The sequence below is a fragment of the Pollicipes pollicipes genome, unplaced genomic scaffold (genome assembly GCF_011947565.3).
Source record: "Pollicipes pollicipes isolate AB1234 unplaced genomic scaffold, Ppol_2.1 Scaffold_4295;HRSCAF=5057_pilon_pilon_pilon, whole genome shotgun sequence".
Lineage (NCBI taxonomy): Eukaryota > Metazoa > Arthropoda > Thecostraca > Pollicipedomorpha > Pollicipedidae > Pollicipes > Pollicipes pollicipes.
The window spans coordinates 32,540,786-32,567,360 of NW_023596461.1; the positions used below are offsets into that span (position 1 = coordinate 32,540,786).

The following is a 26,575-nucleotide window of genomic DNA, read 5'->3' on the forward strand; positions in this document are numbered from 1 at the left end:
AACATCTCAAGAGTCGATCTAAAGAGTCGACCTAAAGATCAAGCGGATGTACGTGCGATCAGGGTTGGGCTTGGGCGGGGGTTGGGTATTCGAATCTACTGCCGCATTGTCAATCACAGCCTGCGATGATTAAAACCACATTATTGTCAAAATCAGGTGACAGCACTGTGGTACGTCACTGGGCTACGTGCCAATCGTAAGAACGGTTCACATTCCATGCTTTCATATCGTACTCGGGTCGGTGTCACCAATTATATAATTGGATTTGGGATATACGTAGGACCGCATTCTATGGTACGAGTAAATCAATATTAAAGTAAAATCAGTATTCAAGCTTTGGCATACCCTCCATTTATGCTATATATATATATATATATATATATATATATATATATATATATATATATATATGACATGCTTAATAGCAAGGTATATCTTATAGGTTGCCAGTGAGCGTGCCACTGACGCACTCGCCAAGTAAGATCAAACGTAACGTCCAACTGCCCGCTGGCTTGCTTCCAGCTGGACAGTTGAAGTCAAGGCCAGCCATGACAACTGAAATAAAGAACAGCCTATTCTTCACCTGGGCAGCTCAGCTGTGATAAATGGAGCTGTAATATGCGAGTACGGTCTCGCTGGCCTGTTTGATACATAGGAATGCAGGCTAGAGAACCGAGGAAGTCACTATTGCGGCAGTGGAAGCAGAGAACACCGGATGAGAACATCACACAGACAAAAAAGAGCATCGAAAAGAAAAGTCGATCTCATCTATCACCGCTGGGTAAAGAAGGCCATTGTTATCTCTTCCGCCTTGACCAACGCTCGAGGGCGGTGGTGCCGCTGAAGGGAGGCCCTCCGCTGGTCCGCCGGCACCACTCCCGCCTCCGCAAACGCTCGAGGGCGGTGGAGCCGCTGAGGAATGACATCCACTGGTGCGCCGGCACCACTTCCGCCTCCGCAAATGCTCGAGGGCGGTGGTGCCACTGAAGAATGCACTCCGCTGGTGCGGCGCCCGGGAGGCGACCCGGCGCGCCCCGCGGCCCCGTTTATTTAGGAGCCGTTCCGCCGGCTGGCCGCCCCAGAGATGCCTTCGTGGGAGCCGGTCGTTTCCGCGTGATGCGCGCGTTTTACGGCGCAGTATCTCACAACTCGGCGGAGATTCGCGGAGACGGCTCGGTTAACCCGCGTAACGGGTTCTCGGGAAGAACGCCGGCGGCGGGCGATGGGACAAGTGGGACCGGGTCTGCGACTTCACGAGCGATTTGGGAGGAAATGAGACGTGGCGGTGGAAAGTAACAGCTGACCGAGGGGATCAGGCGCCTTGCCATGGCTGGTCTGAATAGCTTCATGCAATTCCAGCGAGGGAAACTGTCAGAAAGTCTACTGGGGAGAACGCAACATTCATGCCGTCGGATTGGACTAGTGAATGTTAAACCAAATTAAGAGCCCGCGGAACCCTATCCAGGATATCCAAAAACGCACCCTGAACTATAAAACAGCGCGTAACAGGATCCACGCCGCCAGAAGATCATCACATATCACCTTGCCAGTACAGTCGAAGCGATTCACGCGCCATCTGGCATTGGCAATGACCGACGTCCAGACGTCCCTTTTCCTCCGCCGTGTCTGACACAGACAGACGTCCAGGCATCTCTTTTCCTCCGCCGTGTCTGACACAGCCAGACGTCCAGGCGTCTCTTTTCCTCCACCGTGTCTGACAATGACCGACGTCCAGACGTCTCTTTTCCTTCGCCGTGTCTGACAAGGACAGACGTCCAGGCATCTCTTTTTCTCCGCCGTGTCTGACAATGACCGACGTCCAGACGTCCTTTTCCTTCGCCATGTCTGACAATGGTCAACGTGTGGGACGTCCCAGTTCCTCCGTCGTGCCTCACAAGAACTAACGTGTAGGCGTCCTTTTTCCTCCACCATGTCTGGCAATGACCGACGTCCAGACGTCCCTTTTCCTCCATCGTGTCTGATAGGGACAGACGTCCAGACATCTCTTTTCCTCCGCCGTGTCTGACACAGCCAGACGTCCAGGCATCTCTTTTCCTCCGCCGTGTCTGACAATGACCGACGTCCAGACGTCTCTTTTCCTTCGCCGTGTCTGACAGGACAGACGTCCAGACATCTCTTTTCCTCCACCGTGTTTGACAATAACCGACGTCTAGACGTCCCTTTTCCTCCGCCGCGCCTGACAATGACCGACGTTCAGACGTCCTCTAAGGAGCTGAGGCAGAACAAGCGTTGATGCTATAGAATGAGTACGGCGTGGGCCAACCCAGGATGAGGAATGAAAGACTGGCGCAAGCCCGGTAAATCCGTTGCCATCATCAACACTAGATGGCTTGGTCGGAAAGCTGACATATATTCATATCTCTATCGACGTCTGTTCGTGCCCAACGCTGTCATGGTCATGTAGGTACACATCGAAGTCACCGTATACGACTGTGCCGGTGGTTTGTAAGGCGGCGTCTTTCCAAAGCGAACGTTAGGCCTAGTCTGAATGACGGCATCGTCATGCTGGTCCATTTCTTATCTGCGGCCTCATGCTGCCCCGACGGTAATGGACGCGCTTCTGGAGGCCGCCGTGCCAGGGCGACTGGCAGAGCATGAGGAAGTTGCCCAAGTTCTTTTTCTTCAGCAGTCTGGGAAAAAATAATCACGTTGTCCTGACCACTTGGTGGCGGAGATCAGTGCTCGTGCCCTATGTCATTAAACACCTGGCTGCTTCAGTATATTGGCTACAAAGTGTAAACGGAATTGCGTCTTTTGGTGGCTTCTGGCATTTGTTTCAGCTGAAAAAGGCACAAATTAAAATCAAAATGAAGAAAATCATGACCCACTCCAAAAGCGAGTGGACGATGCCAGTTATCTTATTTGGGGGAGGGGGGGGTTCATCATGCAGTGGCCCTTTGTCAACACTGTCCCCCCCCTTTACCAAGACCCTGACTGCACCCCTGGAAGGAAGCTACGTACTTCAAAAAGGTAACATCTAATCGTTGCAGAGTGACTGACCCGTTCAATACTATTGCAAGTGCATAACGCGCTAGGGCCGGCACCTGTTTGAGGCGAGCGTGCGACCCCGCAGTCTCATCACCAAAAGCAAAAGTTTAAGGAGCTTGGGCCAGATTTCATTTTTTGTGTGCTTTTACAGCCATCGCAACATATTATTTTCCGCTTCAGACTCACCACTCACCAGGGATGCAGAACACTGAGAAAAGTTGGTTGAGCAAAGGCCCCAGAACAATTGCCCGTGCAAAGGAGAATCTTAACGTTGAGAACAGTTCGGCTCCGCTGGTGCGGCTGATGTCGCAAATGCCACACCTCATTATCCAACTTAGTCACTCGCACGCATGCTGTGTACACCCTCCAGCTTAGATGCTTCCCTGAATAGCCTTTTTACGAAAAGAGAAACAGTTAGTTCGAAGTGCTACATTTGACCTCGGCATCACATTGCCATTGCAATCCAATTAACGAAGCCGGCACCGTAGGCAACACAACTGTCATCGAGGGCTTGCGACTTGCTTTTGGCGTCCAGCCTCACTTCAGCATGCACACTCAGTCCACCATGCGCCTATTTCAAATCCATTAGAAATGCACCATCGAGGCCATTAAGTGAAATCGTTAACGGTCACCAAATGACCGGGCCTGGAAGACTTCCCAGCTGCGAACCCCACTCCGGTCTACCCTGCATTTGGTCGCGTCGCCACCACGGCCATCAATCCGGCGCCGCCGCCCGACTGGCCCGGCCGGCGCCGGTGCAGTGCGGCACAGCATCGTGTAAGGGGACACGGTGCCGGTGGGCGTCGCACTGCATCAGGCATTTTGGACAGCACCTGCGCAAGGGGTGGGACCCAGCGCAATCTGTTGCTTTCTGAGCGAACCTGCCGGGATGTTTTGGGGGGGGGGAGGGGGGGGGGGGCGAGCGTCAAACCGCAGCAGGCATTTTGTGTAGCACCTGCGCGAGGGCCGGGATCCGGTGTAATCTGTTGCTTTCTGAGCGAACCCGCTGGAATGTTTTGCGAACAGATCAAGGAGTGAATGTTTTTTTACCGAGTCGCTTAAGATGCGTTCGAGGCCAACCGATAGGTATATAATGTTTAAACATTGAATTGCCTTGGAATCTACTCCGACGAAAAGTTCCAGGTCTGTCAGTGTCCAGGGCAAGAGCTGAATCTCACTATTCAGAAAGAGCCGCTGACTCGGCGGTTACGTGGTAAACCACCCGTAAAATCTCTCAGGACTCTGGTGTTACCACGGCTACTGGATCTACGGCTCTACCGAAACTGTGACCACTTATTCATTTCCATATCGGGGAAACGTTTTGAAAGATGTTGGAAAACACAGCAAACAAAAGATGACCCGAGGTATTTTAAGAGCTACCTCTATCAAAACTGTCACAAATGGAATGCACTACACGTTAGCTACCATTTGTTCCCTTCGCCATAATTTCCACCATCAGTCCCCAGCCTTGCGTTAAACCACTCCCGACCGTCATAAAGTGACTTAGGCTCACCTGTCTTCACTCTCTCCTGAACCGTCTTACCCGTCCTCAGTCCCTTATGAACCGACTTACCTGTCCTCAGGTATTCCTGATGGTCACACGCTGCTTCCCGACTTACCCGTTTTCGGTCTCTCCTGACTGCCAGTGCCTTTCACCTCACCCGTCTTCAGGCCTTCCTGACCTCCTCACAGCGTCCCTCAACTCACCCGTCTTCGGGTCCTCCTGACCCCTTCACCGCGTCTCTCAACTCATCTGTCCTTGGGCACCCCTGACCCCACAACGTCCCTCAATTCACCTGCCATCAGAAACTTCTGACCCCCTCAGAGTGTCCCTCAGCTCACCCGTCTTCGGGGCCTCCTGAACCCTTAGCAGTGTCCCTCAACTCACATGTGATCAGACAATCCAACCCCTTACAGCGTCCCTTAACTCACCTGTCCTCGGGCCCTCCTGGCTGCCACACGGCGTCCCTTAACTCACCTGTCATCAGACCCTCCTGACCGTCACACGGCGTCCCGCAACTTACCTGTCCTCAGACCCTCCCGACCGTCACGGGCTTTGCCAGCGGTCTGAGGCGGCGCGCGGCCGACCCAGCGACCAGGGGGGGGGGGGGGCGGGGTTAGCGCGGTCATCCGGCATTGATCGGCGCCAGTGAAACATTCATGCCCTGTCCCGCGGGGCCGGCGACCGCCAACGTACGCCGCCTCCCCCTTCCGCAGAGGTGACGGGCCACAGCCGGGGTCCCACGGACAGTCGTCGTGGAGGTCGGCTGCTTTTCTTTCTCACGGGGTGCACTAGCGGCGAGCAATCTCCTGCGCAGTCCGGGGGCAGGGTGGAGGGGGGGGGGGGCTGCTTAGCCTTTTCAGGTGCGTCCAGGGGCGCAGCCAGAATTTGCGACGGGAGGGGTGCCATGGCTTGCGAGGGGTAGGGGGCTAATTCTTTTCACGAACGAGTCCCGGCCCAATTGGCAATATCCACGCACCGCGAACAGACGAACGGACCCCACAATCGCTGATTGGTACGGGACCTGGCGTATCAATGAGCTGTCAATGCTGGTTTGTCCTGGTGCCTTGAACAATGGCTTCAGCGCACACTGTACATGTTCACTCGGCTATTCGCTGGTCTTGCTGCTAAACTACGGCCGTTTGGCTCTACATGCCGCCGCCCATGGAGTGGTCTTTGAGATTTAAAACCAAAATAGTCCAAATGTGACGGTGACGTTCGGTGACGCTGCGCTCAAACGTGACGGGGGCGGTGGGGGTACGGGGTGTTGGGGGGGGGGGGGGGAGCTAGCTCCCCATTAGCCTGCCCTTGACTGCACCGCTGGGCCCGTCACATTATTTTCGTATTGATGCCAGGGTAGAAATTTTCATGAGGGAACCCTTTGGCGAACGACAGCTGGAAACTCCTTTATCGTCTTTCTTGACTTTCCCTGAATCTGCAGACCTCACTGATGTCAGGTTTCGTGTGATGCACTGAACAAGCTCTGGTGCTCTTATTCTGTCTATTTCCCAACTTCCAGGGTCCCATATTTGCTGAGGGAGGAGCCTACATCCGTGCATCTTGCCTCTGGCTCGTCTCTGTTTGCAACGCTGTAGGGTAAACCTGAATTTGTCCCAAAACGTAGGGCCTTCTCCCCTCACTGCCTCGTGCGGGCACGTGTGTTATTATAACAAGAGGGCCAGTGGCCGGTCTTCAAGCGCAGTTCTTCCAAGGAACGCCGAGGCGGAAGTTTAACAATAAAGCGACGGCGAGCACCTCGTAAGGAGCGGCCGGTCGTCGAGAAGCAGGCTTGAACCTGGTTCAAGTGCCGGGACCTGACGGGCAAGGTCTGGGCAGCGTGCAGCACTCGTGCCACCGCTCCCCTGTTCCAGCAAGACGCCGGACTTTGTTGAGAATAGTTACGAGCCAGCCAAAGTTACCAGTCAGGCGACGATAACACTCGGTCGATCTTCGGCTGCAGACGATCGAATGATTCTTACCGTCTGCTGCCTGGAAACTCAGCAGCTTCAGCGGCTCGGTCCAGGTCAGTCAGCTTATCGCCCGCTAGTCGGCTCATATCGAGCTGATGTCCTGCAGCCCCCGATCACGCCACTACTAAACGTGCAGCAACAAGAAACGCATTCTTTACGGGTCGTGCTGAAATAGGCTAAACGCGCAGGCTGTCGGATCCGGCAGCGTATTTCAGTAACGTTGCAAATCACCTCTGTTTCAGCGGCACATTTGATTAACAGAGAAAACGTAAGACGCCCAAATATCGAAAGAGCTGAAGCGCTCGTTTCGGAGACAGGTCGGGATCTCGGCGCCCGGTCCCCGTAATGTCATGGGAAGGGCGGAGGAGAACGGAGGAACACTAACGCAGCAGAACTGGACAATTGCATCGGCAAAAGTGTGGGTCGGCGTGGTCACACCATCACGCGCAACCGTACGCAAATCATGGACGCCTCCGTTTTCGGGTGTTTCTGGGGACTTATGCCCGTTCTCGGCAACCAGAGCAGATAAGACGCCCAACCAGCTGTACATCGCAGGCATGCGTACCGTCTGCATACATCAACACTATCAGAGCCGGAGGCACACCGATCATAGGCCGGGACCCAGCCAGTATCACCTTTTCCGAAACTTGATATCAAGTACAAACGGTGGGGCCTGAAGCAAGAGCGGCCGGTACATGGAAACTGGGCTTATAGTCCTGTTTATTGTAACTCTTTCCACCCAAAGTTTACTGTTTGTTCTCCAAAACTTTCCTCCTGTTCTCCAAACTTTCTTCACAGCCACCAAAACGGCAACTCCTTCAGATTCACTCACCTTTTCGATTAAAGTTGCCACACCGCTGCCAGCCCAAAAACTGTTTAAGTGCCGAAACCAAGCCGATGATTCTGCAATGTAACGGGAGAATATTCCAGCGCATTAATAAACCCCGTTAGGACTTCAAAAGGCAACGGGCTCCACTCGTTTACGTTCTGCGGTTGTCATCACCAAGCGCGGTTGTCATCACCTTATCACGGCGCATCACAAAATGCCGCTGACTGGCATTTATGATACTTGCCTTCACCCTGGCAGCATACCAACAATCTCCATGACCCTGCTAGTCCAGTGCCCGAGTCAAAGCTAATAATGCTGGGGAGGGAGCGGGGGGGGGGGGGGCAGCCCTGGTTTACAAACACCCGTGCGTATTCAAAACCGTCAACGGCCAGGGGCGCACCAGAGTTTGCAACGGAGGGGGGGGGGGGGGGGAGAGGCGCTCCAACAGCCAGAGTTTGCGACGGAGGGGACGCCCCAACAGCCAGAGTTTGCGACGGAGGGGCGCTCCAACAGCCAGAGTTTGCGACGGAGGGGGGGGGGGGGGGCGCTCTAACAATTTACAATGACGGGGCTATTCTTACGGAGATATTCTTGCGAACAGATGAACGGTCCCACGAATGCTAATAGGTACAGTACCTAGCGTGTCAACGAGCTACCGATGTTGGTTTGCCCTGGTGAGTTAAGCAGTTGTGTCAGCTGTGCACCGTGCATATTGTTTACTCGGTTATCCGCTACGTCTTATTACTAGATTACCGCTGATGGCCTGTGCATGCCACTGTCCATTGTAGTGTTTATTTTACTCAAAACCCAAACAGTTTTCCTGATCACCAGATTCTGAGATTATATTCAATAATGTCGTGATAAAAAACCGCGATCGAACCTGAGGGTGAAGAGCGCTAGTCTCATGAGCCTCCCACACTTTGGCTGTGCCGCTGCGTCGACCCACGCTTCCCAGTTACGTGCGGTCATGAAGTTTTAAACATTAGTTCTTTAACATCTGCCAGCATTTTTTTCACCGTGGTGGCACACCTATAATTTCCTTGCGCCAATTACAGAAACTTTTGCGATATTTTAGTGTGAGTGTCCGGGCCTGGCCCGCAAACATCCGCACGTTTTCTGAGCGCCGGTGCCAACTGACTACATGCCGCTATAACTCATCTAACACATGTGTTAGCTTAGGGACCCATTTTTCCACATTTTGAAGTCATTCGTCCTCGGATTGCGAGCCTAAGCCCTCTGTGTAGGGGATGGAAGATGTTGATACCACGACCTGGGTAGCCCGGTACCGGACCAGTGCCGGCGGTACCACAGCGGTACCTGGACTGACGACCAGTAGCGGAATGCGCAATGCGCAGTAGTACACTATTGTACACAGTACACAGGTAGTAACGCAGCGCCGGTACTTTGCCGGGCACCCGTCAACGGGTGCCGATCCTCACCGATTCCACTAATAATGTATAACCGACACCATATCTAGGTTTGTGCTATCGTGGAGCCGGTGCTGGGATTTCATATGGCTTCGCACCTCTGCTCGATGTAGACGGCGATAGATGCTCAAACGCACAAACGCTCGCCCACCGCACAAAAGCCCGTCCCGCCAGCTGAGTTGGCTACACCGCCCGTTTGACCCAAGATGGCTTCGGCGTCGGCGTGCCGTAACGCTCCATCATCATCGGACTCACCCACCCGGGGCGGGGGTGTGTTCGAGTCGCTTTAAGCGCTCCTGTTTGCCCCCGGCTGGGGATAGCCTGCGACCGGTGGCTGCGGCCGCGAGTCAGGTGATGTCGAAGGACATGGCGGAGCGTGTTGACCGGTGGGAGACGTCAACTTTCACCGCGATATTGTGCTGGTGGCCTGGTATTTTAGATCAGATGATGGGATTGGGCTCACGCTACAGTGGTTAGCGTGGGCACTGGTCCCAGAAATCCATCTATTCGAAAAGTTCAGACCATATCTTACAAATGCATTGACCTTATGGAAAGGGCGTTACGCCAAGATCCGAGCGCCAGCGGCTCAGATGTTCTTATTCCATCAGGTCTACCGTTCTCAGTGCCGGATCAACGAATGTGGAAGCCTAAGCAGCCCGCAGCCACGCACCAGCACAGACCATCTTATCAAATGCTATATTGTATGGTTGGAATTATATTGATTCGAGATGGTGCATGTTATCCTCCGCTGCGCTCACATAACAACGCTCGTCACCGCTCCATTTGCCAAGACGATGGAGCACTGTCAAAAACGCTCTCGCTTCAGCGGCCTCACGACTGAGCCAAGGCCTTCTTCTGCTGCCGCTTCTGCAGCTTCTTCTTCTCCATCATCTCCTTCTCCACCACTTGCCGCTTCTTGGTCAGCAGCCGGGCCTCCTCCTGCATCATCTTCTTGCGCTTCAACAGTTTGTAGAACTTGTGCCTGTGAGGGAGGACCAAACGCACCTCAAATTCCAATCTTTCGCACCATTACAAACGCGATGCACCGAAGGCACACCCCAAATCCCAGCGCAAACCGTTCCTGCGCTTCCAGCTGAACCAAATCGGCGAACCTCTCCAGTTATCGGCCGGCTCGAAAGCCATAGTGACGCGGCGACCGCGACCCGTCGCTCTCATCACCGCAGTCCTGCGGCAGACGACCCGCATTCAGCGGGCGATAAAGCCTGTCACTTTAGCGGCCCGTTCAGGCTTGGGTGGCAATCGAAACCATTGATCACGCTACTTAGATGTCTGCATCATCGTATATATAGACGTATATATATATATATATATATATATATATATATATATATATATATATATATATGTAGTTTAAGTACCTTAACATGTCATTAGACCAACACTTGACCAAGCACATGCGCATGATACGAACCAATGACGTACCATAATCAAGATGGGTCTCGCCAACTTGCTCCAAAACATACGCGCGACCTTAGATATCACTCACCATGATAAACGCTACGCTGCTAACATCAGAATGGCGGTTATTCCAAAGCCATCTAAGGAAAACATTAAAGACACTTATCCTAAAGACGGAGCGTGGAATTTCCGGCGGCTGAGCCAAAATGGCCACGCCCACATGCGTAACACTCACTTGTCTTTCTTCTTGATCATGCGCGCACGCATCCAGAAGTCCTCCTTGCTCTCCTTAATCTTTTCCTTCTTGTCGTTGACCTGCTCGATTTTACCCGGTGTCACCCTCATCTTGGCCTGAGGAACAATGGCCCTTCATTAGCCGTCTGCATGGGCCCAACAACAATCGTTCCCCGGGGACTTAATTACTGTTGTTCTGTAGGGTGGGCGGTGGGAGATGGGGGGGGGGGGGGGTTCAGTGAGTGATGAGCTGCGCACATCAACCAGCCAGGGTCACAGGAATCCGAAGTTGTAATTTCCTGGGTGTAATGCGGGCAATGAAGTCATGCCGAGCCCGTACACCAGCTACCGAGCTGCCGCTCCGGTTCGGAGCAATGCTGTCGTCCGCCGTGTTACATGCGTGAGAATCAGCGGCTCCGGCTCAGCGTGTAGCGAGGCCGTCCGACGGCCGGCGGCGGCCCCACACCACGGCTGGGGGTCCGTCAGTGGTCCGTCAGTGGTCCGGGTGTATCGTCCGCCGGCGGTGGCGGCCCCACACCACAGCTAGGGGTACGCCAGTGGTCCGTCAGAGGTCCGGGTGTACCATCCGCCGGCGGCGGCGGCCCCACACCGCAGCTGGGGGTCCGTCAGTGTTCCGTCAGTGTTCCGTCAGAGGTCCGAGTGTACAGTCTGCCGGCGGCGGCGGCCCCACACTACAGCTGAGGGTCCGTCAGTGGTCCGTCAGAGGTCCACGTATACCGTCCGCCGGCCGGCGGCGGCGGCCCCACGCCACGGCTGAGGGTCCGTCAGTGTTCCGTCAGTGGTCCGTCAGAGGTCCGGGTGTACCGTCCGCCGGCCGGCGGCGGCGGCCCCACGCCACGGCTGAGGGTCCGTCAGTGTTCCGTCAGTGGTCCGTCAGAGGTCCGGGTGTACCGTCGGCCGGCCGGCGGCGGCGGCCCCACACCGCAGCTGGGGGTCCGTCAGTGGTCCGTCAGAGGTCCGAGTGTACAGTCTGCCGGCGGCGGCGGCCCCACACTACAGCTGGGGGTCCGTCAGTGGTCCGTCAGAGGTCCGAGTGTACAGTCTGCCGGCGGCGGCGGCGGCCCCACACCGCAGCTGGGGGTCCGTCAGTGGTCCGTCAGAGGTCCGAGTGTACAGTCTGCCGGCGGCGGCGGCCCCACGCCACAGCTGAGGGTCCGTCAGTGGTCCGTCAGAGGTCCGGGTGTACCGTCCGCCGGCGGCGGCGGCGGCCCCCACGGCTGAGGGTCCGTCAGTGTTCCGTCAGTGTTCCGTCAGAGGTCCGGGTGTAGCGTCCCCGCCGGCGGCGGCGGCCCCACGCCACAGCTGAGGGTCCGTCAGTGGTCCGTCAGAGGTCCGGGTGTACCGTCCGCCGGCCGGCGGCGGCGGCCCCACGCCACGGCTGAGGGTCCGTCAGTGTTCCGTCAGTGTCCGTCAGAGGTCCGGGTGTACCGTCCGCCGGCCGGCGGCGGCGGCCCCACACTACAGCTGAGGGTCCGTCAGTGGTCCGTCAGAGGTCCACGTGTACCGTCCGCCGGCCGGCGGCGGCGGCCCCACACTACAGCTGAGGGTCCGTCAGTGGTCCGTCAGAGGTCCACGTGTACCGTCCGCCGGCCGGCGGCGGCGGCCCCACACCACGGCTGAGGGTCCGTCAGTGTTCCGTCAGTGTTCCGTCAGAGGTCCGGGTGTACCGTCCGCCGGCCGGCGGCGGCGGCCCCACACTACAGCTGAGGGTCCGTCAGTGGTCCGTCAGAGGTCCACGTGTACCGTCCGCCGGCCGGCGGCGGCGGCCCCACACTACAGCTGAGGGTCCGTCAGTGGTCCGTCAGAGGTCCACGTGTACCGTCCGCCGGCCGGCGGCGGCGGCCCCACGCCACGGCTGAGGGTCCGTCAGTGTTCCGTCAGTGTGCCGTCAGTGGTCCGTCAGAGGTCCGGGTGTACCGTGCGCCGGCCGGCGGCGGCGGCCCCACACCTTATCTGTCGCGCCATCGTGGCGACACTATCGACCCTACGGCGGGACGTCAGAGGTCGGTCACGCTCCGCTGGCGGCGGCCGGCGCGGCGACCGAACGGCTCGGCAACGCAGCGCAGTCACGTCGTGCGAGGAACGCCGCCGAGGACCGCGGCTGGCACAAGCGGCGGCCGCACCGCCCGCCGAGGACCGCGGCTGGCACGAGCGGCGGCCGCACCGCCGCCAAGGACCGCGGCTGGCACGAGCGGCGGCCGCACCGCCCGCCGAGGACCACGGCTAGCACGAGCAGCGGCCGCACCGGCCGAGGACCGCGGCTGGCATGGGCAGCGGCCGCACCGGCCGACGACCGCGGCTGTCACGAGCAGCGGCCGCACCGCCACCAAGGACCGCGGCTGGCACGAGCAGCGGCCGCACCGCCCGCTCGCGCGAGGGACCTGTAGACTGAATGTGTCGGTCCGGTTCCCACCGCCCGTGAATTCCTCGCCGTTCTGACGATGGACGGCGACGGCACGACCCCGGTATTGACACGCGCCGACCGCCCATTCAGCGCATTCGGCACTCGTACTGCCCGGCTGACGTGGAGCCGACGCAACGGTGTGTCTCGCCTGACAGACATAGCACATGTCTCGGCGCCAGGCGAGCAACATCGATCGCACGTGCGTCGAGGTAGGCAACTGCTCCGTACGTCACGCGCCGAGAGCAACGCGCCAAGCCATCCTGCGTCCAGTGCAACCCTCCCGGGTGTGCGATCTGCGGCGACTGGGCCGGGTGCATTTGTGTCAGCACGCGGCATTGCCGAGTCTTGCGGGGTGTTCTGGGCTTCGCGGTGTGGGAGGTACGCGGGTTCGTTGAAGCAACCGACCGTTTGAGCCCGGTGGCGCGCCGCCATCAGGCGTATCACGGCCAACGGTTACCTTACGGCGGATGCAGTCCCTCATTATGGACGCATGATAGCCAATTATGTCACACGTCTGACCGGTCACACCCCGACGGTCCGAGATAACAAAATCGATCAGCTGAGGATTGAACAAAAGTGAATAAGGTGAGATAGTACGACAGCACTGGACTGAGTGAGCAACACTGGGCTGGGGCCCGGGTCGGGGGTAATTAGAACGCAGCCGAATTCTCGGCAGCCCTCAACTTCGCCTCCAGAAACAGATCCAGACCATCTCTCTTCCCTTACCTTTGCCGACTGCTCGGATGGCTCGTCTTCCATCTCTTCCTGCTCATCGTCGCCGCTATCCTCGTCCTCCTCGACCGCCTCCTCGGACGCATCATCCTCTTCCTCTTCCTCGCCTTCGTCCTCGCTCTCATCCGGCGCCTCGCCGTCCCCAGCCGGCTCCGTCTCTTGCAGCTGCCCTGTCAAAGCGGCGCCGGACGCACAGGTCAGGAAAGTCAGCCGGACGCACGGGTCAGGGAGGTCAGCCGGACGCATGGGTCAGGGAGGTCAGCCGGACGCACCGGTCAGAGAGGTCAGCCGGACGCACGGGTCAAGGGTGTCAGCCGGACGCATGGGTCAGGGAGGTCGGCCGGACGCATGGGTCAGGGAGGTCAGCCGGACTCACAGGTCAGGGAGGTCAGCTGGACCCACCGGTCTGGGTGGTCAGCCGGATGCACGGGTCAGAGAGGTCAGCCGGACCCACAGGTCGGGGAGGTCAGCCGGACGCACCGGTCAGAAGTCAGCTGGACCCACGGGTCAGAAGTCAGCCGGACGCACCGATCTGGGTGGTCAGCCGGACGCGTGCACGCGCGACCAACGTGCTTATCCGCCCCTGCGGCGGCGCGGCAACTGGGCGGCGACCGGCGGCGGACGACGGCGACGGTCCCCTGGCGCCGCACACCTCCCGAGACGGTCCCCTGGCACCTCACACCTCCCGAGACGGTCCCCTGGCACCTCACACCTCCCGAGACGGTCCCCTGGCACCTCACACCTCCCGAGACGGTCCCCTGGCACCTCACACCTCCCGAGACGGTCCCCTGGCACCTCACACCTCCCGAGACGGTCCCCTGGCACCTCACACCTCCCGAGACGGTCCCCTGGCACCTCACACCTCCCGAGACGGTCCCCTGGCACCTCACACCTCCCGAGACGGTCCCCTGGCACCTCACACCTCCCGAGACGGTCCCCTGGCACCTCACACCTCCCGAGACGGTCCCCTGGCATCTCACACCTCCCGAGACGTTCAACCCCGGCCACTCCCGCGGCGAGAGGCCCGCCCTCTGCTGCGGCACCAGCCAGTGGACCAGCAAGCAATAAGTTCGGGTGAATATGACCCTTACCGCAAGGCAGTCCACTGCAAGGTTCCAACTGTAACTCGGGCATTACTTATATAGCTCCCTGTGATAATGGTTACATACCTTAAACGGTCTGTCCCTTCGTCAAAATACGGCCGAAAGACGAGGCAACACATTTAGCGGCGTGGCTTCATCAAGGGTGACTGAAGGTGGAAATATTCGATACGAACCGCTCTTGATAGCATAATGATTGCGTGTTTGGCCAATGCTCGCCGGGTTAATGGTCAACATATTTACCATCACACTGAGGATACTGCGCTCGCACACTGTGAGCTAACTGCATACTGCAACAACAGATGGTGGGCATGCACGTCCAACCCAACCTGATGTCACTAGACCTGACCTGAAGTAATGTACTGTAATCTAATCTTACCTAGCCCAAGCCAAGTTGAAAGCCTAACCTATCAGAACAATACAATATAACTACAGATAAAGACCACTCAGACTTGATGCACGAACGTAGGATTATAAATCCGGTATATGACCAACCAACTTCAGCACAAATCAGGTTCGAAGCACCACCCACAGGAGTCAACCTGTGCCAAACGCACATCATCTTCGAATTCCCGCTGCATGGACACGTACGAGACATACGTACGTGATATGCAATAAACAACCCGACGGCCCGGCGCGTGTCGTCCTTGCTTTGCGGCCTGGCTTTCCTCGAAATGCGCAGCGGGTTTCCCGTGCAAACTAATCGCTGCGAACTGCAGCGTTCCGCGCGGCGGCAGCGGGCCGTACCCCGCGCACCCCATTAACTGAAATTCCTCCGCACGCCGTGATCAATACGGCGCCGCACGAGCCGCGCCGGCAAACATGTCGGCGCACCTCACGCCGGCGGAAGCTGCCGCGTGAGCAGCGCGGCCGAGGCCCTGCGGCCCCGGGACGTGGACCAGGGGGACGTCAGCGCAGCCGAGGCCCTGCGGCCCCGGAAGCGGGCGTGGATCAGGGGGACGTCAGCGCGGCCGAAGCCCTGTGACCCCGAGAGCGGGCGTGGATCAGGGGGACGTCAGTGCGGCCGAGGCCCTGTGGCCCCGGGAGCGGACGTGGATCAGGGGGACGTCAGCGCGGCCGAGGCCCTGTGGCCCCGGGAGCGGACGTGGATCAGGGGGACGTCAGTGCGGCCGAGGCCCTGTGGCCCCGAGAGCGGGCGTGGATCAGGGGGACGTCAGTGCGGCCGAGGCCCTGTGGCCCCGGGAGCGGACGTGGACCAGGGGGACGTCAGCGCGGCCGAGGCCCTGCGGCCCCGGGAGCGGACGTGGATCAGGGGGACGTCAGCGCGGCACGTGACCGTCGCCACCGGGCCACGGGTCAGTGACGGGGGCTGGAGAAAGGTGAGGACAACCGCATGCCAGGGCAGGCAGGACACAGGCTGGTCGGAGATCGGAGGGTGCCCGCTGGTCCCCCAAACGGCGTGACAGCGACACTTTGACTGTGACGACCGCGCAGTCGCCGTGACGTCATTGGAGAATCGGATGGCCGGCACGTGGCTCAACATCACCTGCGCTTTTGCGCTGACGATCGCCGATACAGCGGCCCGGCAGCAGCAACTGCCTGTAGACCGGTCGTCCGCCGTACACGCGATGTGCATACAGTTGGCGCATTTGCAACAACGGCATGCGCTGGCGCGTGTCCAATCCTCAATGACGTCACGGTGGCCGCGCACGGCAATTCGGCTGGTCTGAATGCCAGCTGTCGTACTTCACGCCCCGAGGTGCTGGCAGTGTAGTGGTTAACGCGTCTGCGTCAACCACTGCGTGTCTGAGAAACCAGAACGTACTGGAGTGGGATTTCACGCAGGTGCCCGCCGCTGCCTATCGGGGATGAGAGGTAGGGACGTCTCACAGGCCTCGGCAGCTGAATGAGTCGCAAAGCCGCAGACGACGCCTTCTCCACTCCATGCCAAATGAACCAAGCGTACCCCGCAGTAGAGACGGTCTCCGCAAGCCTTTACAGCAGCTGCAGCACGCAGTGCAGACCGGCGACGCTTCACCTGGTCGACAGTCACACCTGCACAACACCACACACTCGGCCACCGCCATCCACATCAAACCACACCCCCCGGCAGCCGCCGCCCCCTCCGCGCACCCCGGGGTCCACCTCCGCCGCCGCCAGCCGCCTCCACCGCACGCCAGAGCCGGACCGGAGAGCACCACTCACCGAGCAGCTTCAGCTTGTCGGGCGGCACGTACTCGCCCCAGGTGACCTCCTCCTCCTTGAAGGGCGACAGGTGGGCCGGCAGCTCCACCCCCGGGAAGTACAGCTGCACGGGGCGCAGAGCACCCAGGTTCAGCGAGTCGAACACCCACTGCGGCTGCACATAGTACCTGCCGGCACCGGGCGTGTCAGCAGCCGGGCCGGACGCCCAGGCCGACCCTGCACGCGCGTACTCTGTCGCGTTGGATTGTGCAGTGGTGTAATACACCGTACTGCACGCGTATTCCAGGTGCGCCATTGGAAGCGAGCCGGGTTGTCCGTGATACCGGGGCATGCGACGCTACGGCCAGGTCAGTGACCATGAAACAGACGACAGCTGACGACACTGCACGCGCGGCAGCCCGCGCAGACAACCGCTCACGCAAACGACGTACTACATGACGGGGGCACAGTTTTTGGTCATAACCACCCTGACTGACAGCGTCAATCAACCTGATGATACGGACAATGCATTTCGGCTTGCCGACACAGCAATGGTGGTGACGGGGGCCAATGCCCCGATTTACAGCGGCGAACTGAGTGCGCGTTCATCTCGCGGGTTCGAGTCCGGCTGCCTGCACGTTTTTCATCGACTCCGGAACAACGGGCCACTGCGACGTCGTACGATCCGAGACGTTCAGCGGGTCATTTAACCACCAGACCGCGATACTGGCGAACGGACAAGCAAAGCTCTACAGCAACTGTGTAAGTATAGGCTTTATAACTCACGTGATATGACCATAAGGCCAGTTATTCTCCTAGGAATACAACTGCGACTGACATTCCCCATACAACTAAAAAATGTGGAACAACGCTCGTGAGCACAAACTGAGCTATAACGACCTACACAGTATTCTGAGCAGACACTCCAGTTGCATCATGCCATTGAGCCTTCCCACAATATCAAATATGTCAACTAATATAGCTGAGTCGACCCAGCATGTCTTTTTGTGCTCCAGAGCACACGGGCAGTGCAGCTTTTACAGCGCATGATGCTCCCGCGTTTGATGACGCAAAATCAATGTAAACGTTAGCGCTCTATCACTTTTTATGTCACATTGTTTCCCACCAGGATGTGGAAACCACGAACTAATACAAAGATTACGACAGTGATACACAACTACTACGATCCCGTGAAAACAGCATCTACGGCAGAGGCAGCACCACCCACTAGAAAATGAATTCGCCGTATTAGAAGACCCGAACACGTATCTAAAAATGTCCCAGGAACACGGACATGTTCAAACAAGCCCTTCTACGGTCTACTTGTTTGGCAGTCGAGCATTACAACCTCATCCACCTAACACGCCTATCCATCCAATACGCCCATGCTGCGGCCACTTTCTCCATGCCCCAGGGACCGGGACGCCGCGGTACCCACAAGCCGCCATACCTGGACGTGTACTTCTTGGAAGCCTCCGGCACGGGCCTGTCGATCAGCTGGTGAGTTATCGTTTCGTCCGCCTCCGAGTAGGTGGCGCCCGGAGCGCACGTGGCATCCCAGGAGCAGGTGCCTCCGAGTGCGCGGATCACGAACACGAACGGCTCCCGGGGCACCTGCGGCGGCAGGGGGGCTGAGTACCGACCGACCGCGCCAAGACGGTCTCAACGCAGCGCACCACATTCACAGGCAGAAGCTCTGCAAGCCTACAAACATGGCAAACCACAGTCGGCCGTGCCAGACACCCCTGACGTCACTGCCGACCACAATGGTAGCGCAACATCGCACAAACCACAAGCGCGCTGCGGACAGACGACACGATTCCCAGTGTTTCCCGAACCGTCCAAGCATGACCTCAAATGGCCAGATTCCGAACCTGCCCATCTCTCCAGACAGACAGATATATTGCGACATCTTAGGCAAATTCCTGACCCTTCAGGGTCGGCCACCAAGCCGACCCCTTTGCCCCCTCCATGTAGGCCGAGGCTTGATCACAGCCAGCCTCCACCGCACCGGTCGCGCCCACCCCCATCCCCACTCGGTCGCCGTGCCACCCCGCCATGACTGGCGCCTGGTCTCCCACTCGCACCTCTCTGCCGATGAAGAAGCGGCACCCGTCGAAGAGCCGCTGCAGGCGCCGCGTACGCTGGCGGCGGCGGCGCGCCTCCTCTAGATCGTCGCCGACGGCGGCCGCCATCAGCGCCAGCTCGGCCTCGTCGTCGGCCTCCGGCTGCTCGGGCAGCCGGAGCCGGCCGAGCGGCGTGTTCAGAGCCGCCACGCGCTCCGCCTCCAGCTCGGCCGTTGACAGGCAGCCGTCCGACGGCGTCGCTGCGGGGGACGGGCGGGCCGGGTCAGAGGCGGCGGCGCGGGACCAACGCCGGCCGGCAAGCGCCACGGACGCGCCCGTCACGCTAGACGCGTCACGCAGCGGCGGCGTCACGCGTCACACGTCATGGGTACGGCGCGGCGCGGTCTCACGCCGCCAGTGCTGACCGGGCGTGCGGCTCCGGCACAAGGCGCAGTCAGCTTGGCACACATTCACGCAGTCACGCAGTCGACTGGGTGAGTCGCCTCGGCACGTAGTCACGCAGTCGGCTGGGTGAGTCGCCTCGGCACAGTCAGCAGTCACGCAGTCGGCTGGGTGAGTCGCCTAGGCACAGTCACGCAGTCTGCTGGGTGAGTCGCCTCGGCACAGTCAGCAGTCACGCAGTCTGCTGGGTGAGTCGCCTAGGCACAGTCACGCAGTCTGCTGGGTGAGTCGCCTCGGCACAGTCACGCAGTCACGCAGTCGGCTGGGTGATGAGCACCACCGCCCGTGTGTCAACACCCGTGACAGCTACCTCCAGTCAGCGCCAGCTTGGGCGGGTAGATGAGGTTCAGAGTGTGGTAGAGTCGGTAGTTGATGAAGCCCAGCAGGGTAGTGTAGAACTCGGAGAAGATGGACATCACCTTCATGTCCACGTTCTCCGGCCTCTGAAAAGCACCGGCGACCCGATGAATATGACGGTCGGGTTTCCGGGGCTTACAACACCGCATACAGAAACGCTGCAACAGCCTCAGCGACAGGCGCACGTGATAGCAGAAGCAGACAAACATCTGCAACCAGTCCCCTGCAACTATGCGTCGAAATCACAGACGTGCCCCGTTAGCTCCGTCCGCACGTCAGCGGGACCGGGACAAAACCGACGCCAACGTCCGCCTCATCGCAAAAACACAACTGCCTCACGACGTGGAGATCACAACGCCACTCCCCCTGCCTCCGCCCCCCCCCCCCCTCCCCCTCGCCCGTCTGAGCGGCGCTCTCTGCTGACCAGCTCGCCGCCAGCACGCTCACCGTGTAGACGAAGTGGTGCGGCACCACCCAGGTGACGACGCAGCCCTGCACCTCCGCCTGGAAGTAGTAGCCCTTGATGGATATGAAGGCCTTGCGCAGGGCGCGCGCCTCGATCACGTAGTGCATGAACTCCACCGTCAGACGTCGGCAGTCGGCCACGATCGCTGGGGGAGGAGCGCCAGGCCGGTCAGCACCAGGGTCAGGACCGCAGCAGAGACCACGGTTACGGCGGAGAGGGGCGGCGGCGGCGAGGGTCGGTGGGTGGGTGGGGATGAGATAAGGACTGTCCGAAGACACCACAGTCACGGGCGGGACGGAGGGAGGGCCGTCCGCCGGTGTCACGGTCACCGGCCCCTCCCCCCAAGCCCAGACAGCGTCGTGGCGATCGCTAGAGATAAAAGCGTGACTGCCTACTCGTACCCCAGCTTAGCGACTTACAGCTTTACTTATGTTAATGTAATGACAATGTCCATAAACCAACTCCACATCCCATATATTCCAAACTGGGCGGGTGGTGGCCTGCAAGTACCCTACGCACCCTTCCCGTTTTGTGCCCGGTGCCGCCAGCCCCTCCAGTCCGCCCATCCCAATGCCGATATGGCGGTAAACGACGTACCATTTCCACCGTCAATGCCAACAGAGAAAACCACATCAGTGACCAGCTTTGCGCGCATACATCTGTTCAGGATTGGGAGACATTCACGGCCTTTCAGGATTGTTCTCCGCACGATCACGAGTCAGTAGCAGCCAGCGCCGCTGTTGTACCCACCGTCTGATATTTTAGTGATGGCTGGCATGATGGCGAACAGCGAGCAGAGCGACAGCGGGTCGTCCAGATCGTTGAGCGCGTCGGAGAAGGTCGGGTACCTGGCCGAGCGAGTGAAGAGTGGTGAAGGGTGCTGGGCTTATGTTCGAAACACGTGAGATCAAATCCCGCCGCAGGATACTTTCTCAGCCCAGCTTCCAACGGTGAAGGCGATGGTGATAGTCTTAGCATCGAAGTCCATCGGTAAACAACGCACTGGCCGAGGGCCCGGTGGCAAACGCGCCATTGTTACACGGTGCGAGAAGACGCCGTGAGGGTCTGGAGGTTTCCCAATCCAGGAATGGTGGCGGTCTCCCGCTCGCCACTGAACGGGCCATATTAGGACAATAAACGGCGACGATCTCGCGTGGGAAGCTTGTTGCGCACCTCGTGCCAGCGGGGAAATAGCTTACGAGAAATGGCGGCGCTGCCATTGGAATAGCATATTCTTTTTCCGGGAAAATGAGAAAATCAGCCCGCAATGTGATCAGCCACGTGCACTATGAACGGTGTCTTGCATACTCAGCTTCGGCCTACACGTATGCAGAGCGAGAGTGCAGGTTCAAATCCCCGACCAGATCCAGATCCGAACTGCTGCTCAGATCCATATCCGAACTGTCGTTCAGAGCCAGACCCGATCCGCCGATCAGAACCAGATCCGACGCGCCATCAAACAATACTTCCTTCAGTCGCAAGGTGCTGACACTCTCACCTCTCCTTGATGAGGTGGTCCAGGTCGTACTTTGGCCGGCCTGCGTGGAGCCGCTTCACACTATCGAAGTCGCGCTTCCCTTTTGACTTCTGGATCTTCTTGTGCCGGGACTGAAACGGGCCGACGTCACGTGGTTAGGTGGGGAGCACACGTCATCACGGTGAGACACCGGACAGTTACTGCCAAATGAACTGGCATGCTTCACTCACACACAACATCCGAGATAGGCTCATTGCAGCACACACAACATCCGAGATAGGCTCATTGCAGATCATCATCCAAATTTAGTAGCAAGGTGTACATGGTTGCGGCCAACCACAACAGATAATGTTATGAGGCTGAAACTGCGTCAAATCTGCAGTGCATTTGCTGATGGAAGGTGCACTGCAGAATGCAAAGGAGCATGCAGCACCTCCTTTCAATAAACTAACCAACCATGCAAAAGCTCCAACTGCACCATCCAGGACAGTTGACATAAAAATCATATCTGCTCACCTTCATGTCCCACATCTTCCAAATGAGTGGCTCATGGAGCAAAAACTGGATATCCTTCTTGTAGTAGAGCGTCTTCTTCTCCGTGGAGCCCTTCTGGGCGCGCGTGCGCTTAACGGGCTCGCGCGGGTAGATGCCCTTGAGGATGCAGAGGCGGCGGAAGTCGCGCAGGTTCACCTGCAGCTTGTCCAGCGCCTGCTTCCGCGTCATGTACCAGGAGGCCTCGCCAGAGGCATACTGTCCGAAGGAAGCGCGCCGCGTCAGCGGACAGTCAGGGGCATACAGGACAGGCCTGCAGATTGGATGCCAGCATGTGATGATGATGATGATGATTTGGGCTTTGGGGCGCACCGACTACGTTGGTCGTATGGCGCCCACCAGCATGTATTCATGACATGAATTTTAATGACTCAGTGTGCAAACCTATCCACAGATGCAAAACAACAGTGTTTGAAGAACACTTTTAGATTGCCATCAACAGTTGCAATAGGGTTTGTTTTCTGGAAATGCTTTATGATTTGAGCATCATGTTTCAATAACTTGATGCCTCAGCTTTAGCCATGCAAATGGTAGCGCTGTACTTGTTACAATTTACCTGTACTTACATTCACACTGAAGAAGATAACACATGCAATGCAAGCCAACTTATTCCACACTTCCCTCTTGGTATAAGGTGCCTCAAACACTTAGGCTTGATACAAAGCCTGGACATGTGAACCTGACATAAATATGGTCAACCCTTATTTGTCCTTATCTTAATTTTGTTCTTTTTTTCAAAATTCTCATTTCAACCCTGACTTGGTCTTCTCTTAATCTTCTCCTTATCCAATCACACCCACTTTCATGAAAACACCCAACTAAACTATCAAAAGCATGCTTGCTTTCTCAGAGTAGTCCCTTCTTTTCGGTTCTGCCCTCTTGGAGCTCTTTTTCACCTTGGTCCAAAAGTCAATTTTTCCATGTCCTTGCAGGCAATAAAATAACATAACATTGCACCAAACTGAAAAGGTGCTGACTGCTGAAAAGCACATCTTTAGTTGTTGTTCATATACATGTAAGATACACTGAGAACTACTGTCTGTATCCCTGTGCTATTCACCAGCACATCCTTACCTTTTTCTTCATTTTCCCAGAACCTGTCATCTTGGAAAAGCTTCAGTAACAGCTTGAACCACTTGTACACACAACCACCCAATGATAACTGATGCTAACAAAAAGGCTGTGAAGTTCTTAAATGGGTGATGTCATCTGTAAAGAAAGACAGCAATATATCATAATCACCATCAAGCATCACAGAAAACCACTTGTCCATACAACCACCTTATGATAACTGATCCTAACAAAAAGGCTGTGAACTTCTTAAATGGTTGATGTCATCCACAAAGAAGGCAGTGATATATCATAATTGCCATCCTGCACCATAGAACTTTGTTAGAGAAACATGTCCCTAGCTAATGAATGCACAACTCAATGTTTCAAGGATAGGAGGCTAACTGAGGGCTTGTGGGCAATTTTCCATCATTGATTTAATAGCATCACAAGTAGCTGAATAAGGCATGCAATTTAGAAATTACATCACAGGCAGTTCAAGTAGGCATGCACTTTATAAATTGTTTTGTCTTCATGTGGCTCTTAAAAAGTATATCTATGGCAAATTAGAAATTATTTTGTTTTCCTACAGGCCTCAAAAGGTATATCTTTATGTATAATACTAGCCCATGTGGACACTGGTGTTGCTATCCATCCTTACCTCAGGCACCAAAAGAATAAGAACTTCCAAAATGGTGTGTGTGTTATTCCATGCATATGATCAAGAAGCATAAGTGTCAAACACCTGAAGGCATGGTTTGCATTCATGTTAGACCACGCCCAAGGCCTTGGCAAGGGGAGGGGGTACAGGGTTCAGAAAGGGATGCCTGCAGGTGCAAGTGCTCCCAAATACAATTGCTGTATATATTTATATAACCAAATTATTAATGAGGGATGTGGCTTACTGTTTATTATCAAGTTTACCTTCTATGACTGAAAGAAAAGTCAGAAACCATAGCTATATCAATTGTTTGAACTTAAAAGACAAAAATCTGAAGGGATCAGGCATTGAATGTCTACAAGAGTGCCAAATCCATGGCACTTTTTACAATGGTTCACCAGACTCTTTTAAAAGTGCCAGAAATCAGGAGCCTCACCAGAATTTTGACCTGCCTGATATCAAGCTTGCGACATCATACCACTAAGAACCATTGGCTTCCCACACAACGTAAATGATGGAGGCCATATACCGAACTCCAGTGCTCTATGCTCACTGTTACATCATGCGGGCACATGCACTGACGTTGTTGTGGGAATGACCTTGCTGCTCGAAACATCTTCAGCATAACATGCATATTTTTGCAATCACACATCTAGAAGTGGTGACAGGACAAACTTGCCTCATACAACAAGAATACAAACAATAGATAAGACACCTCACAAACAGTTGGAGTCAATAACATGTTTTAAACAACTGATCATACATCAGCATAACCAGTTTCACAAAGCACATATAAATGCAGCAGATAGATGCAACAAGCCAGGGAGCTAGAATTGCTTTTGAACTAGAGTATGAGGGCAAAATTCTGTCACAAAAAGACTATGTGGGAGTGAAAAAATCAATTCACAAAAGGGGTAACTTATGAGCTTGTGACTGATGCTTTAGCAAACAAAGACATTTATTTCAAGCTGGAATGAATGTAATATCAGAAACCTGACAAAACTGTTTTGTTTTTTTTTGCACCTTAGGCCATTTAAGTGAAACAGAATGCATTAAAGCATAGTAATTTCATGACAGAGTAGCAAGCATAACAAATTATTAACACCAATAATTTGATGCTGAACTTTGCACTTCCCATCCACAGCACTTTTAACACAAAAAAGTGAAGGGATTCAATAACAAAAAAAACAACAGAAAAATCAACAAGCATAAAATACCTAGAACAAAAAACAACCTTGGACTCCTACACATCAGCCCATCGCCAAGCCAAATGCAAAAGACATATCTCTGGCTTCTGTTAAGATGGAGTCAGGAAAAATAAACATTTTGTCACTGTTTGTTACAAAATACCAATGCTTATTTCCATGAAAGTAGCCTAACTATGCCTAACCTAAAGAAGCCTTACTTTATCTCATCCTGTCTAGCCTACTTCTATCACAGCAGCAGTTGTGAGTTGCTGATACTTACACAGTTCCTACTGCCACTTGCCATGCACTTAGCAAACTTAATCTAACTTAGAACAGCCCATATGTTAAGCATCAACTCCACTCACCTATCTGTTAACAGCAGCACTTGCAATAAAAAACATGATAAAACTAATTTCTGGCTGATATCAACTTGCATTTTTATTCAGTTCATTTGTGTATGCTTGTTGACAGCAGACAAAGTTGACAACACACAAATCAATACACTTAAAATCACTCTCAACAACTTATTTTGATTGCCATGGTTATCCTATATCAAGGGCATTAATGGGCACGCTACACAAAACAATTTCTCTTCTCCAAAAGTAACAAATTCTAGATGACAATGCCTTAAGATGCCTTTTATATGACGTACCCATATACTCACACCAAATCCCAGAAAAACCCCAGGACACCGACCACACATCCTACGGCACTTCCCTACACACGTGTGAACTTCGTGAGAAGACCGAAATGACCGATCGGAGACAAATGTGCCAGAGAGTATTAGGATACCGTAGCTAATTTATTAGCATGCCAACCGCTTCAAATTTGGGTACCTTCTGTGGTATAGTAAGCCATGCAGGCTTACATTTTAACGTAAAACTGATCTTTAGATATACGCATTTATTACCGTTCCAGTGTTGAGCAGAGAAAGCATAATGCAGTATAGCCGCAGCCTCCCAGCAGCCAGCTGACGCAGCTTGACAACCTATCGAGTTCATGTTGTATATTTCCCTCCATGTGAAAGTTCATGAGTTAGCGTCTTGATCGGAACGATGAGGACCTACCCACAATACACAAAATATTTGTGGACATGACCCTTACTTGACACATCTGGTCTCCTCTCCAACCACCGGAAACGCTCATTTGGCGCCCTATGCAACTACAAGGAGCCGGTAGCGAAGCAATCGCTTCAAATATGATGATGATCTTGCTTGGAACATTTCTGTGTTCCAGCAGTAAAATGTGAAACCAAGCTCAACTTTTTGCCGTTTTGATCAAAAGACACCCCATAATCGTATTGCTGGAAATGCTTATGTACGGTGTTATCTAGCGAGAAGAAATATAAATATAGTTCAGATTTCCCGTCAGCAGGTGTCAGCACGTTCGACCTTGCGTTTGGTTGTCACTGAACATAGACTCATTCTGGCCGCGCGGTGGTGTTGGTTGGACACTTCTTACTAGCGAGTGAACGACAACCATTTTATCGGGGTCTAGGCTTGTGAC

At 55.6% G+C, this 26,575-nt stretch overlaps 2 protein-coding genes across 4 annotated transcripts in view; both read right to left on the reverse strand.

The window, feature by feature from the left end:
- Positions 1–5,068, reverse strand: part of LOC119097450 (forkhead box protein E3) — a 34,480-nt gene extending 29,412 nt beyond the window's left edge. Inside the window, exon 1 of the mRNA XM_037220482.1 lies at positions 5,034–5,068. The gene's annotated coding sequence lies outside the window, so the exon portion shown is untranslated. The remainder of the gene's footprint in view (positions 1–5,033) is intronic.
- A 4,367-nt stretch (positions 5,069–9,435) lies between these two features.
- On the reverse strand, positions 9,436–25,807 carry LOC119096817 (pescadillo). 3 transcript variants are annotated; one of them, XM_037219775.1, is made up of 13 exons: positions 25,734–25,807; positions 23,246–23,380; positions 22,136–22,369; positions 21,641–21,750; positions 20,893–20,990; positions 20,124–20,287; positions 19,630–19,762; positions 18,879–19,117; positions 18,242–18,405; positions 16,813–16,979; positions 13,541–13,716; positions 10,391–10,506; positions 9,436–9,718 (listed from the first exon to the last, which is right to left on the reverse strand). In XM_037219775.1, the coding sequence occupies exons 2-13, from the start codon at positions 23,273–23,275 to the stop codon at positions 9,568–9,570; spliced, it is 1,782 nt and encodes a 593-aa protein (XP_037075670.1). In that variant the 5' UTR covers positions 23,276–23,380; positions 25,734–25,807; the 3' UTR covers positions 9,436–9,567. The 3 variants fall into 3 exon arrangements, with proteins under 3 accessions (XP_037075670.1, XP_037075671.1, XP_037075672.1); XM_037219776.1 differs by having other exon boundaries at positions 25,722–25,802; XM_037219777.1 differs by lacking the exon at positions 25,734–25,807 and adding an exon at positions 25,435–25,550.
- Between the last annotated feature and the right edge of the window lie 768 nt (positions 25,808–26,575).